General features: G+C 44.9%; 1 protein-coding gene across 1 annotated transcript in view; it reads left to right on the forward strand.

The window, feature by feature from the left end:
* The first annotated feature begins 2040 nt into the window (after nt 1–2040).
* LOC144691898 (uromodulin-like 1) overlaps nt 2041–14541 on the forward strand; it is an 84796-nt gene continuing 72295 nt past the window's right edge. Inside the window, exons 1-4 of the mRNA XM_078560472.1 lie at nt 2041–2160; nt 6885–7008; nt 9746–9907; nt 12920–13017. Of these exons, the coding sequence (XP_078416598.1) occupies nt 2041–2160; nt 6885–7008; nt 9746–9907; nt 12920–13017 (504 nt within the window). The remainder of the gene's footprint in view (nt 2161–6884; nt 7009–9745; nt 9908–12919; nt 13018–14541) is intronic.

Here is a 14541-nt window from a genome sequence, read left to right on the forward strand (position 1 = left end):
ACAGTAAGAGTGTATTGGAGATTACGGGAGTGGTTTCAAGAAGAATCAGAGATGACCTGAGTAACCATCTTTTTTTCACAGCGCTGTTGTGATCTGGACTGCAATTCGGAGCGTGGAAGCAAGTACAACAGGAACTTTCAAGTTCCACATACTTAAGAGGAAACAAATTACAGGGCAATGGGATGAGAGCAGTGGTAGAATCGACAAAACCCATAGTTAAGTAAATGTGACACTATTGTGTCCATATTAGACATTTTCAATGTTACATTATGACCAGCTTCTTATTTCACCGGTTTAAGTTCTTTTTCTAGTTTTTCTCTTTTGCTGCTATCAGTTCTGCACCATCCCTGTTCCCAGTCCCCATGTGAGGTGTTACCATGGCATTTGTTTTCATTCTCCTGCACTAATTACACACTTGCCTCAGAGACCCTGGAGATTTTGTTGGAACCATGTCGAGTTCAACACTCCAGAGGGGAGAGGGATGGGTTCATTAGCTGGTTTCTGGGTTGTTGATGTGGAATGTGACTGTGCCAATGTGACTGTTAAGAATAACTGGCTCCACAGTTAGGCTCACAATCAAAGGCAAATCAGACTGTATGATTGTGCAATACTCTTGTACTGATCAGGGAGCTGATCTGTAACATTTGCCTGAAAAAAATTAAAACCAAATGTAACACCAATTCTTTATTTTTTTGTTTTAGTCAAGACAAATAACAGCAACATACAGTTGTTTTAGACATTGCAATGCAAACTTTCCTTCTGGCTGCTGATCTCTTGCAGAGGTTGCGATGGGCTTAGATGGGCTGTGACAGGGTGACAAGGGAGGTGGTGACACAGCCTTAATGTCACTGGGCTAGTAATCCAGAAGCTCAAGGCTTACGCTTGGAGGACACAAGTTCAAGTCCCACCACGGCAGCTGGTGGAACCTGGAATTGAAAGCCAGTCTCAGTAATGGTGACCATGAAACCATTGTTGATTGTTATGGAAACCCATCTGGTTCACTAAGGTCCTTTAGGGAAGGAAATCCGTCATCTTTGCCCAGTCTGGCCGACAGGTGACTCCTGACCCACAGCAATGTGGCTGGCTCTTAACCGCTCCCTGAAATGGCCTAGCAAGGCACTCAGCTCAAGGGCAATTAGGGACAGGCAACAAATGCTGGCCTTGCCAATGGCACCCAGATCCCAAGGGAGAGTAAAAGAGAACCTGGCAACTACATGACCCTGTGTAGGCAAATTTCCTCTTGTCAGAAACGAAAAGGAACATTAATATTGTGCAGAGGGGTGCTGACACAGTTGAATGGTCAGTCACAAGGGGGATAAGTTCAAGGTGAGGAGGGGATGTGAGGAAAAACATTTTTACCCAGAGGGTGGTGACGGTCTGGAATGCGCTGCCTGGGAGGCTGGTGGAGGCGGGTTGCCTCACATCCTTTAAAAAGTACCTGGATGAGCACTTGGCATGTCATAACATTCAAGGCTATGGGCCAAGTGCTGGTAAATGGGATCAGGTAGGTAGGTCAGGTGTTTCTCACCTGTCGGTGCAGACTCCATGGGCCTCTTCTGCACTGTGTGATTCTGTGATACCTCAGGAGAGGCTGAAAAAAATGAGCTAAGTTATATCTAGCTCACTTTTGAAGATAGTGGTAGCACCTCTATCCTTTTTTTTCTCTAAATGCATTTTTATAACAAAGTGAGTACCCTTAAACTCACTGGGCACGGGATCAGGTGGAGCACTGGTTTTACACTCCCCCACCCTCAACATGTGTGTAAAAACACGCGATCCCGTCAGTTTCCCGATGGCTGGGTGAATGAAAATTGTCCCCCAAAAGTGTGTGAGTCGCATTTAACAAGACTTTTGCATTCCTGTGCCTGATGTGCATAAATAGTGGTTGAGTGAGTTGAAACTTTAAATTCTAAGGCCGAAAGAGGAAATATACCTGAGTGGGATTTCCCGGGCCCCCTCCATTACTGATTTACGCTCATTTTGAGTTTGGGCATAGGCGACTGACATTCGGAGGAAACTTTAGGCATTTTTCGACAAGCCATGGGGCGCAATGCTGGGTCGCGCCGTCGGAGGAAATTCCTGGCAGAAGAGTGCGAAACTCTGTTCGCAATTCAAGCTGGTGGGAGCACACAGGGGCCACAGAAGGAGAAGGTGTTGGAGGTAAGTGGGAGGAGTGTGAGTGTGTGTGTGTGTGTGGAGGGGGCAGGGCCAGATGAGAGAGAGGGAGGGAGGGAGGGAGCGCAGGTGTAATATTCACAGGTAACAGTCTCGGAAAAGCAGCTCGGCTTCTGAGATCATAAAGGGCAAGGAAGAGAGTCTTAAAGCGACAAGAGGAGAAACACCGGGGAACTCACATGGCAGAGTGACACAAAACAACAGGAGGGACCCCAGGAGAAGCGTGGAATATTTTGGAAATATTACATTCCACGCGATGAATAGGATATTAACCATTGCCCTGGCTCTGTTTGCTGGAGATGCTTTCCAGCAAGATGCTGAGTTGGATACCTGTGAGTAGAGACATGTTCTTTCTCCCTATCTATAAATACAATTGAATGCAAAATCTTGCTTTTTTTATTTAAAAAAACCCACCTCTGTCGTGAGGCATGTAATGTTAAGCCATGAACGGTGAGCGTGGAGCTTGAGGATGGGATTGAAGCAAAAAATGATACATCAAAGATAGGCGCGTTTGTTAGAGGCTGGTGAATCGAACTCAATGAAAAAGCCAACATGATCGCTCAGATTAGGCTCCTGTGGGGATTCAGACTAACCCGCTGACAGGGTTGGGGTGGGGGGGAGGAGAGTTGGGGAGAGAGAGAGAGATAGCAATGACTACCTCCTCGTAGCAAACCTTTCCCAGCCCCTATGACAATCACTTATCAAGGGATAGTCCAATGGGATCAGCAGAGGGGTGTGTGGAAGGTGGGTTTTGCTGGCACAACGATGTAGCACCCAGTCTAAAAAGACACCCTTCACTAATTCGGTTCCAGTCTCTAGAATGGTTCAGGAGAATTTACCTTTACTGAAAAACTCAGATTCTTATTGCTGCATACAATTTACAATGATATATTGGTGAGAGTTCTCTGAAGCTGAGAGGCAGATTATGCAGATTGATGTACATTCACATATTTTATGAAGCTATGATATACATATAGGTGTAAATGCATCCTTATATTTTATCAAGCTGTGTGTGATTAAAGATATATTTTTTTATAAAATTCTTTACAAGCCATTGTGTGTCATCTGTTGTATATCAAAGTCATTGTATATTTGGTTGTATGTCGTCTGGTGTATATCAAAGTCATTGTATATTTCAGTGTATATCATGCACAATTTCTGAGGGTAGATTTCCCATGTTTGGAAAGTTACCCAGCATCTGGAATGCTGAATCCTAGAGAGGGACAGGGAATAAATGACATCAGGGCTGCTTCCACTGGAAGTTACATGGGTCAGGGGACTGAAGTTGTTTGTTGCCAGAGGCTGGAATTAGGCTAGTGGTCCTGTTCACTGAACATGAGGTCCCACATGCCTGGGTGGACTGCTGTACCCAGGGGGCAGGATGTGTTGAATGGCTCTTCAAGAACAGGCATAGGCTGCCAGGCATTTAACAAGTTTCTCTTTAAACGTATCCTATGTTCATGTGGAAGTGGAACAGTTTAATGGGCCAACATCACTGCTGACGTTTGCTGTGTGTATATTCCTGGTCTCTGTTGTGACATGGTGACTTTGCTTAGGTTACCAGATGCGTGTATAAAAAATGGTTACCTTGTAAGTCTAATGGTTCCATCTTCAGCTGCCAATCTGTGCTGAGACACCTGGAATGCTACAGTTGGCTTCAGTGCCCCTGGGAGTCAGAGAAGGGGCAACAAACACCACCCCTGGTTTCCAAGCCCCATTACTATCCAACGACCTATGCTGGAGTGTACACAAGTGTGGATATCAGGTGATCAGGCTTGGCTGAAATGCACCACATGGTCAAATAGCCACACTTGAAGAATGAAAACAGGGGAGAGGTAACAGCGGGTGCCATTTGCACCGTCAAGTGTCGACACCTTCAGGATGACCAACATAGCCCACCCAATACCTGTGCGAGGGTCATTTTTTCTTAAAAATGAAATGTGTGGGGCATTTTTAAAATCTCCCTACTTTTTTCTCAAAGCTAATTTTATGCACGGGATGGTGGTGTAGTGGTGATGTCACTAGACTAGTAATCTAAAGGTTAATGTACTGTGAGCATAGGTTCAAATCCCACCATAGCATTAATAAATTCAATGAATTAACAAAATCTAGAATTAGAGGTGTGCCTCGGTAATGGAGACCATCAAGCTATCACTAATTGCCATAAAAATCTATCTGTTTCATTGATACCCTTTGGGAAGGGAATCTGCCATCCTTATCTGGTCTGGTCCACATGTGACCCCAGACCAACAGTTATCACACTCCAATGGTAATTAAGGATTGGCAGCAAATGTTGGCCTTACCAGTAATGCTCACATCCCATGAAAGAATAAAGAAATGCTCTGATTCCAATTTTGTTTATTCATTCGTAAGATTTGGGTGTTGCTGACAAGGCCATCCTCAATAATTAGCCTTCAGAAGGCAGTGGTGAGCCACATTGTTAACAACTGAGCGTCTTGCTAGTCCATTTCAGAAGGACTTAACATTGAACCACATTCTATGGGTCTGGAATCACATGTAGACCAGATCAGGTAAGGATGCCAGCTTAGCTTCTCTAAAGGCTATTAGTGAACCAGATGGGTTTTTAATAATAATCTGGTTATTTCATGGTTACCATTACAAATGCAAGCTTTTTATTCCAGATTTATCTACTGAAGTGCATTTAAGTTCCCCAGTTACAGTGGTGGGATTTGAACTCATGATTCTGGATCACTAGTATAGGTTTTAAGATTGGTAGTCCAGTGAAAGCTGCTGTTAACCTTGGGTCTTTCGATCATGCTATAGTTTAGATTATGCTGGCCACAAATTTCCTCAGAGCTGCTCTCACTACGCCACTGTAACTTCACAGTAAGTGTGGTCAAAACAAAGAGGTCTCCAATGTACCTCCTAAGAGGTCATGGCCAGGAATTTACAGTCGGCATGTGGGGGTGGGCCCGACATGCCAGCATGTAACATGACGCGCGATGACATCAGGTATGCATCCGGACGTCATCGCGCTGTCTCGCAATGTTTCGTTTGGCAGGCGCGTGTCGGAGTCGACTGTGCGCCCGCCGATAAATAAAAGGGCAATTAAGGTCATTAAGGAACTAATTAATTTCAAATTAACGCTGCCCATCCAACCTAATGGTTGGCGGGCAGGTGAAAAGGCCAAACGGCCTTTACGTTTCTTTGGAAAACCTCATCGTCGAGCGGGATGAAGTTTCCTAAAACTTTTACAACTTGAATAAAAACTTCTTTTGGAAAATAAAAACATGTCCCATCTCATGTGACACAATCACATGAGGGGACATGTTTCATTAAATTTTTATTGCATGTATTTATTTTTTTTCAAAAGCGCTTCAATCTCCCTGAGGCAGCTCCGTGCCTCAGGTAGATTGAAGCGCTCTTTCGCGTGCACGCACGAAAGAGTGCTGGACCCGACTGTCCATCCTCCTCTCGACTGCACAGGTAGCGCTCACTGCTCGCATATTATGGTGGGTGGATCTTAATTGGCCCACCCGCGTAAAATGGCAGTGCGCGGCTGATCGCGGTCAGCTCCTTGACCGCCTCCGCCTGCTCCCGCCAAGCCTGCCCGACGCGGGAAAAATTCATGCCTATAATTACAATGTGGGGGCAGCAGGATGGAAATTCCTGGCCACTGCATTTGCAGATGGATACTCATGAGGGTCTAACAGTTATTACTATAGTACTACAATTGTGGGAATGATATGGTGGTGTCGTTCCTTAGTCTTGTAGCTCAGCATTCATAATGATGTCAACTGGAAACTCTGTCAAGGGAGACTGATGGTCAAGCATCTGTTCCTTCAAATGAGCTCATTACAAATGCTTGGCTGAGCTCCAAGACTCACGAATGGATTAGCTCAGCAGGTGTTCAGTTTTGACTGGTGAAATAGAGTTTTTGCCTTGATTGCTTGACATTCTTTTGAGGTTATAGGTTATTTTTTCTTTGTTCTGTTTTGTCAATATCTGCAAGTTTATTTGGGCAAGATTTAGAGGAATGAAGTGAGAGAAAGCTCCTGTTATAGATACAGTGAATGACTGTTTGATGAGCGTTGTAAGCAGAACTGTTTTTTTCAAAGTGGATTTCTGAACAGGTATTTTCCCCCTCAGCATTTCAAAACTTGCCATTGTTATATTTTATGGCTCATTGGTTCTGTACATAATGCATACTTGGTAAGTGAGCATGGAGAGTGCATGGGGGCATGGAGGGCATTCAGGGGGCTTGGGGAGACATGGATAAGTCCTTTAAGCTTACCTTTCAAAAGGTTGCCAAACCCAGACTATGATACACCGCTCCTCTGAGGGGCCGTGAACCATGAGTCATCGAGAATCCCTACTCCAATAAAAGTGCATGGGGCATAAGGTGTCAATGCCTGCAATGGAGCTGGCCAGGTCAGGAGTGCAGAGAGGGGGCTTGCTACCTGTACCCTTATCCTGTGCTGGAGAAAATTGTTGATGCCAAGAGTGAGGGAGGGAATCACGGAATTGGGCCCCACCCACCATTTTTAAATGCCTCCGGAGTTGGCCTGGCTCCACAAAAATCCAAACCTATAAGTCCAGTGATATCCTCCTTTCTTTTGCTGTGCAATGGGATGGGGCTGAGAAGGGGAGGAGGTGTCGCTGGAGTGTCGAGACATAATATGCCCATAAAAGGTCAGGTAGGGCTTCTGTATTTTGCAATGTAACTGCGTTGGAAAAACTCTGCTGAGACCTGTGGCCCATCAGAGGCCTCCAAATTCTTCATCGCTTGGCAACACCACTGGGACGTGGTGGCTGCTGCCAGTGCTACATGCACCCAAGTCCAAGGATTGCTGATGTACCGCAGGCACACAGGTGAGTGATGGCAGTGGGGGTTAGCAGAGTGGGGTTCACAGGGGAGTGGGGTTGGCAGCAAGGAAAGGTGGGCGGCTCTCAGCGGGCCCCTCCTATTCCCCATTCCCTATGCTGGGTCCCTTGATCAGTACCTTTGAACGAGGGACCCCTGTCCCCTGGAGCCCCCAGACAACATGCCACAGAACTTGCTTGTTGGGCTTCCCACATGGCAAGCCTGCCACATGCTGCTGGGTGAATACCATGGGCCTTCTGCCACGGAATTAATTGGGCCAGAGGTGGGAATGCAGCAGGGTCCCTACCCACCACCCTCCCGCCTAATTAAAGGGCCCCCTGCTACCAAACCCACCATGGGGAGGGCATTAAATTCTGCCCTATGACACCTCTTGTTTTCTTTCCAGACAATGGACTTTCCCACTCCTCATACAATTTGTGCCAATACTCTGTAAAATGGAATGTGACAAAGATAACTGTCCTATCAAAAATCATTTACCACGTATGAATCTTGTGGAGGTTGGCACCTGTGGAAGCTTTGCCTAAAGATGACCTTTAAAACACTTTACCGTACGACCATAATTGAAACAACAGAGACTCAAGTCACTGCTGCAAAGGACTTGAGCAAAATGGGCATTACTGTGTACTACGTAAGTACTGGGGAATAAAAGAACTGCACTTGTTTAACTATATCATGTAAAGACACAGGATAGTCCATCTCTGGCATTTTGATTCATTTTAGACTGATGGGATGAAAATGTTCTATGTCTGTTACCTGTATCACGGAATCACAGGATCACAGTGCAGAAGAGGCCCTTTGGCCCATCGAATCTGCACCGATACGTGAGAAACACCTGACCTACCTACCTAATCCCATTTACAAGCACTTGGCCCATAACCTTGAATGTTATGACGTGCCAAGTGCTCATCCAGGTACTTTTTAAAGGATGTGAGGCAACCCGCCTCCACCATCCTCCCCAGGCAGCGCATTCCAGACCGTCACCACCCTCTGGGTAAAAAAGCTTTTCCTCACATCCCCCCTAAACCTTCTGCCCCTCGCCTTGAACTTATGCCCCCTTGTGACTGGCCCTTCAACTAAGGGAAACAGCTGCTCCCTATCCACCCTGTCCATGCCCCTCATAATCTTGTACACCTCGATCAGGTCACCTCTTAGTCTTCTCTGCTCTAACAAAAACAACCCAAATTTATCCAACCTCTCTTCATAACTTAAATGTTTCATCCCAGGCAACATCCTGGTGAATCTCCTCTGCACCCCCTCCAGTGCAATCACATCCTTCCTATAATGTGGCGACCAGAACTGCACACAGTACTCCAGCTGTAGCCTCACCAAGGTTCTATACAACTCCAACATGACTACTTTTGTAATCTATGCCTCGATTGATAAAAGCAAGTGTCCCATATGCCTTTTTCACCACCCCACTAACGTGCCCCTCTGCCTTCAGAGATCTATGGACACACACGCCAAGGTCCCTTTGTTCCTCAGAACTTCCTAGTGCCATGCCGTTCATTGAATACTTCCTTGTCAAATTACTCCTTCCAAAGTGTATCACCTCACACTGTAAAAGTCTTATAGCCATGTGCGGCAAATTCTTAGCCAACATAGTGTAAATGGTCTCATAGTGCAAAAATGCCTCTAACTTAGCATATATTAACACAAATTGTCACTCAAAAAAGGTATAAGAAATGGAATCACATCACACTGGGGAAGAAAGGTTGGGGACAGTGCAAAGAGAGCTTTACTTTGCATCTACTTATGTTTAGTCTTCTGGCCTGGGTTCTTTATGGCTTCTCCCTGGAGATTATATGGCTGCATTGTGGAGGTGATTGTAAGGAGGGGATATGCAGGGTTTTGGGAGCAGGGTAAGTATAATGTCAGAAATTGAAAGTATTCCATTACTCATAACCAATGGTGTTGCACAAGAATGCGTAAAAGCCAATTATGAACCTGTTAGCTACTCCATGAATTGTGCCATCTAGTGGCCTGGGTGGAAAGCAAATAGAATGAACCAACTTGCAACTGGCGCAGTCGATATTGGCGTGAGGTATCTTATAACCCAAGTATAATAGGTCTGATGGTCTTCCTTGTGGCAAAAAAAACTTTTCATTTAGGATTGTGTCCTTGCCCTGAAACCCAAATGACTGTCAGGGGTGAAATTCACCTTAGGCAGGGTCAAAAAGTGGCGGCAGTGAATCTGTCACCTATGATATGCCCTGCTTTAAATTCAGTTCCATTGAAGGCAAAGGAATTGAATATCAGAGGGGATGCATAATGGGCACCAGATGCAATCAGCGCTCATTTTGCATTCTTGGTCAAGTTGGACTTCACCTGCTGCATTGTTAAGTACAGGATTAATGTTGGCTTATTGAATTTGTACTTAAAAAAAATTCACATATCAATGAGAGCTTTATATCAAGAAATGCTAGTTTTCAAAATACTGCGTGGATCATTAATATCAGGTCATTGAAGTGATACTGTACAAATCACTAGGATTTTGACATTTAGCACATGGACACCTCACACACTTGGATGAAATTCCTCTTTTCAGGATTTTAATGTGGACATTAATCAATTGAAAATAAATGGCTCAATAGCCTCATTAACAAAGTGGATATTGGAATATCAGGCAAATGGGCACAGTGGCTGAACTGTAATATTCTTACAGGTTATCCTTTAGGTTCAGGAGTGTTAAACCCTACTGACTTGCCACATGTTTGATTACCTCAGCTTTAAACAGGAGCAAGGAGTTTGCCTCACATCCGGGAATGTGCCCGACGGAAGAGAAAGCCATGGGGAACCAGACCTGCAGATGGGACATTGACTGTCCAGGACTGCAGAAATGCTGCAACATCAGCGGGGAATCAGTATGCACCTCACCTATCCCAGCAGGTACTGCACTATGCTGATAGATTCAACACTGTTTCTTAGGTATGTTTCCCTCTTGCTTCCACCCCCCAACTCTAGTTTCTTTTCTTCCAAGTCGCGGGGTTACTGAGTGACTTGTGGAAGCAAGTGAATGATTTCAGATAATTGGCAAAAGAGTCACTGTGATGATGAATCATAGGATCATGGATCATAGTAGCACAGAAAGAGGCCATTCAACCTGTTAAGTTTGTGCCGGGTGTCTGCATGAGCAACTGAAGCAGTCAGCGAGTTGTTAGAACCTGGATTGCACGACCTGGAAGGACGATGGAAGTAGATTCAATTGTAATTTTCAAAAGGGAATTGGATAAACACTTGAAAAGGCAAAGGTTGCAGGGCTGTGAGGGGAGGGCAGGGGAGTGGAAGTAATGGGATGGTTTTCTCAAAGAGCCAGCCGGGGCACCAATGGTCTGAATGGATTTCTTCTGTTCTGTAAGATTCTATGATTACTTGAAGCCTCCAGAGCTCAGTACTTGTGGGGAATGCAACAGGAAGCTTCTCCCTGGATAAACAAAAATAAAACGTTTGCCGAACACTTAGGCCTAAGATATCGCACCCAATATATATTATACAACAATAACTTATTAAAAAAATCATAAATACACACCTTGAGCCAATTGTTTCGATTTGTGTGGGATGTATTTAATGTGTCCCCACAAAATATCTGCCTTAGCTTTGTATCAAAAAGCAACGCAGTCAATTCCACCAATTAATCATAAATCAGCCTGCTTGCTAATTAACAGAGAAATAAGCCGAAGTCTCGGTGGAATCTCCCTCTTGTTTTAGTTGCTCAATCATTAGTAAGGAGCGAGAGTGCTGTAAGCATGACAAGTATATGCACGAGACCCCATTGAAAGAGACACCCTCTTTGTTTAAATGTAATTAGCAAATATTTTCATGTTTTACTCTCCAGGTTTCAGAGGTAATGATGCAGTTTGTGGCCAACCGCATGCAATGTGTGTGATTCCATGCAGAAAACAGTGGTCAGCTGTTCTGTGGTAGCCAAATCTGCCTGAACAAAGATCCCCCCCATTTTGACTTACTTTTGTCACATCCAACAGTGAATGGGAGTGAAAGTGCCGTAATGTCACTCACTGTCCATCAAAAGGGAATGCCAGATCATCGAGCTGGGCTTGTTCCAGTAGGGCTGGGAGTGAGGTTATAGCACCACCTTTCGAGGAACTAAGGATTGCAGGCATTAACTATGGATTTCAATGGACTGGAGTCATTTGAGACTTAAAACGGCTTGTATTTATATGCAGCATTTACCATGGCAAACCCGTTGATTTCAAAATAAAAGCAAACTATTGCAGATGCTGGAAATCTGAAATGAGAGCAGAAAATGCTGGACAAGCTCAGCAGGCCTGGCAGCATCTGTGGAGAGAGAAGCAGAGTTAACGTTTCGAGTCCGTATGACTGTTGATTTCAAAGATGGGCCAACATTGTTCTCATCAATCTCAAAATTCCTCAAAAAAATAGGTGTTCAAAATTGAGAGGGATTTTGATAGAGTAAGCAAGGACAAACCATTACCACTTTGGTAACCCAAAGAAACAAATTTAAGGTAGTGCATTGAATGATAGAATGGTTACAGCACAGAAGGAGGCCATTCGGCCCACTCTGTTTGTGCCGGCTCTCTTTCAGAGAAACTCAGCCAGTTCCACTCCCCAGCCCTTTCTCTGTAGCACTGCAAATTCTTTTCCTCTTCAGATAATCATCCGATTCCTATTTCATTTTGATTTTGGTTTTTCACTGGCTAAAGAACCTAAGGTGCGATGCCGGGAATGTTTTCTTTTAACTCAGCGAGCTGTTGCAATCTGAAACGTACTGTCTGAAAAGGTTGTGGAAGCAGATCACCAGTGACTTTCAAAGGGGAGCTGGATGCTGACTTGAAAAGGGATAACAGACAGGGCTATGGGGCACTAGCAAAGGGAATGGGACTAATTCGATAGCTCTTGCAAAGAGCTGACGCTGGCATAATGGGCCGAGTGACCTCCTTTCTGTGTGTGATTTTTATCCTGCCTTTCCAACTTTCATATAGGTCCAGTCCCCACTGTCAATAGATAGTGATCAGGACCTAAACTGATTTCTCCTTTCCCTGGTCCTGAGCTGTTGTAGCTGCAGAAACCATATTGCTGCCTTGGCCGAAATTAACTGTCCGAGGATTGAACCTGGGACTTTTCTAGTCTGTACGAAAGTAAAAGTTTCCAAAGAACCTTTACCGAGCAGAATTGTTGGTGAATGCAATGGCTCAGTGAGATTATTTCCAGCTAGAGTTGAATCCTTGTGACACTTGGATATTTCACAGATACTGGGGAGGTACAGGCTGTGGTCAGTTTTACTCATTCTGTTCTTGCCAATCAGTTCTTCAGTTGAAGTTGTTTTAGAATTCAATAAAATCCAATCTATGATGAGAAATGAATCACAACTGTGACTATTAAGGTGCAAAGCTATTTAACCTGCAGTAGTTCCTTCTTGCTAACACACTCCATCTTGTAGGCTACTGGGTTGGTTTAACTGGCTGTTCAATTGACCCAGTGTCAGGTTGTTAAGGGAACATCTCCAAATGGCGCACTCAACTGATCTGAAATGCCACTTAACCCTGCCAGTGTGGCCTGGAAATTATCCCGCTTGTAAGAGATTTGGACGAAGTTACTTTGGCAGTTGCTTCGATGGAAACATGAACAAATGAACGAACGCAGGTGGCTTAAGTGCCTGCACACTAATATTGAGGAATGATAGTGAGCTTCAGGCATTTTTAACCATGGCATGTAAAACACTGGCTAGAAATTAGGAAAAAAGCTTTAATAAATTATGATCAGTATGGAAATAGGGTGAAAAGACACCAGAATCGTGTTTATAAAGAGCTTCCAATACTTGCAGCTGGAATTCTTTACCAAATTACTGGTTGGTGTGGGTGAGCATGTGCAAGATGTGTTCACCAAGGATATCACGTCATTTTCTGATTTGTCCTTTAACAGTGGGAGAGGGGTACTTCAATTTGCTGACTGAAGTGAAGCAAGATTTTGAGCAGACCGAGTTTGATCTTATGAATCACCTGAGATTCTTACATTCCGTGGTATGTCAACCATTTATTCATCACTATTTTAATAGATTATTGATGATCTTAATATTAATTAACTATTTATTTATGATGCATTTATTATTTCACTTCCCTCCCGAGTACACCCGTGCGCAGTTAAACGTGGAGATCCAGATATTGCTAACAGCTGCAGGGGGTAGTAAGGGCTAATAGTTTCACAGTCAATACTATCACAAAATCTGGGCCATTCTGCTATGTCACAGGAATTCCCAGCATTCTGCTGCAGTTATTGTACTTTGCTGTGTGGCCTGCAGTATATTGTGTCAGCATAGATCTGTTGGTAGCGCCGGGTTCGAAGGCTATGAGTTTGAGAGTCCCACTCTAGAGAGTTGAGCATAAACTCTGAACTGACGTTTAAGTGCGGTACTCTGGGAGTGCTACACTACTGGAAGTGCTGACTTTCTGATGAGATGCTAAACTATGGCTCCAGCTGTCCTCATAGGTGGACGTCAAAGACCCCGCAGCACTATTTTGAAGTGGAGCAGTGGTGTCCTCACCAGTGTTCTGGCAGACATTTATCCCTCCATCATTAAAACAGATGACCGAGACATGTATCTCAGTGCTGCCTGTGAGAGCTTACTTTGTGTAAGTTGGCTGCCATGTTAACCAAATTACAACAGCCCCAACATTTCAAAAGTACTTCAATGACTGTAAAGTGCTTTGAGGCTCTGAGGATTTGAAAATCATGATAAAATCTGCCCTAACTGCAGCAACTGCTCATCTCTAGTTCCAAAGGAATTTTTCCCAGTGTAAACCTTAAGGGCAGGATTTTTACCTCGTGGGCGGGCCCGGGAGCAGCCGCCAAACCGCCCGCCACCCGCGATTGGGCCACGACTGTGATTTCACACTGGCTGGCCAATGAACGGGCAGCCAGAGTGAAAGGCGCGCTCAGAGCCTCAGCGCTGCTGGGGTGGGGGCGGGAGGAGCACGAGCTCTGAAGTGTGCACGTGCGCTGAAGTGTGCACGTGCGCACCGGCTGCGCTCAGTGAACGCTCCCTGAAGGCACAGAGCCGCCTCAGGGAGCTGAAGATTTTTACCATGACAAATAAAGAATTGAAAAATAAGGAAAACATGTCCCCTCATGCGACTCTGTCACGTGAGCAGGGACATGTTAAAAATGAGTTTTAAAAGTTGTTTTTTTGCTTTTAACCACTGGTCGAAACCTCATCCTGCCCTTGGATGAAGTGTCCCAAAAAATGCAAAGGCCGCTTTGCCTATTCGCTCGCTCGCCAACCGTAAGGTTGGATGGGCAGGGAAAAATTCAATTAATTAATTAATTAATTAATTAATTAATGGGCTTAACAGTCCTCTTAATTGTCGCTGGGCACGCTGCCAACTCTCACGCACGCCCGCCAACCAAAATATCACGCGAGTGTGTGATGACGTCGGGACGCTCGCCCGATGTCATTGCGTGCTGCTTCATGCTCGTGAATGTCGGGGCACGCAATCGCACGCTGAGCTGAAAATACCGGCCTGAGGGTTTGCCATAATGGTTTGCTA

The sequence above is a fragment of the Cetorhinus maximus genome, chromosome 16 (assembly GCF_964194155.1).
Source record: "Cetorhinus maximus chromosome 16, sCetMax3.hap1.1, whole genome shotgun sequence".
Classification (NCBI taxonomy): domain Eukaryota; kingdom Metazoa; phylum Chordata; class Chondrichthyes; order Lamniformes; family Cetorhinidae; genus Cetorhinus; species Cetorhinus maximus.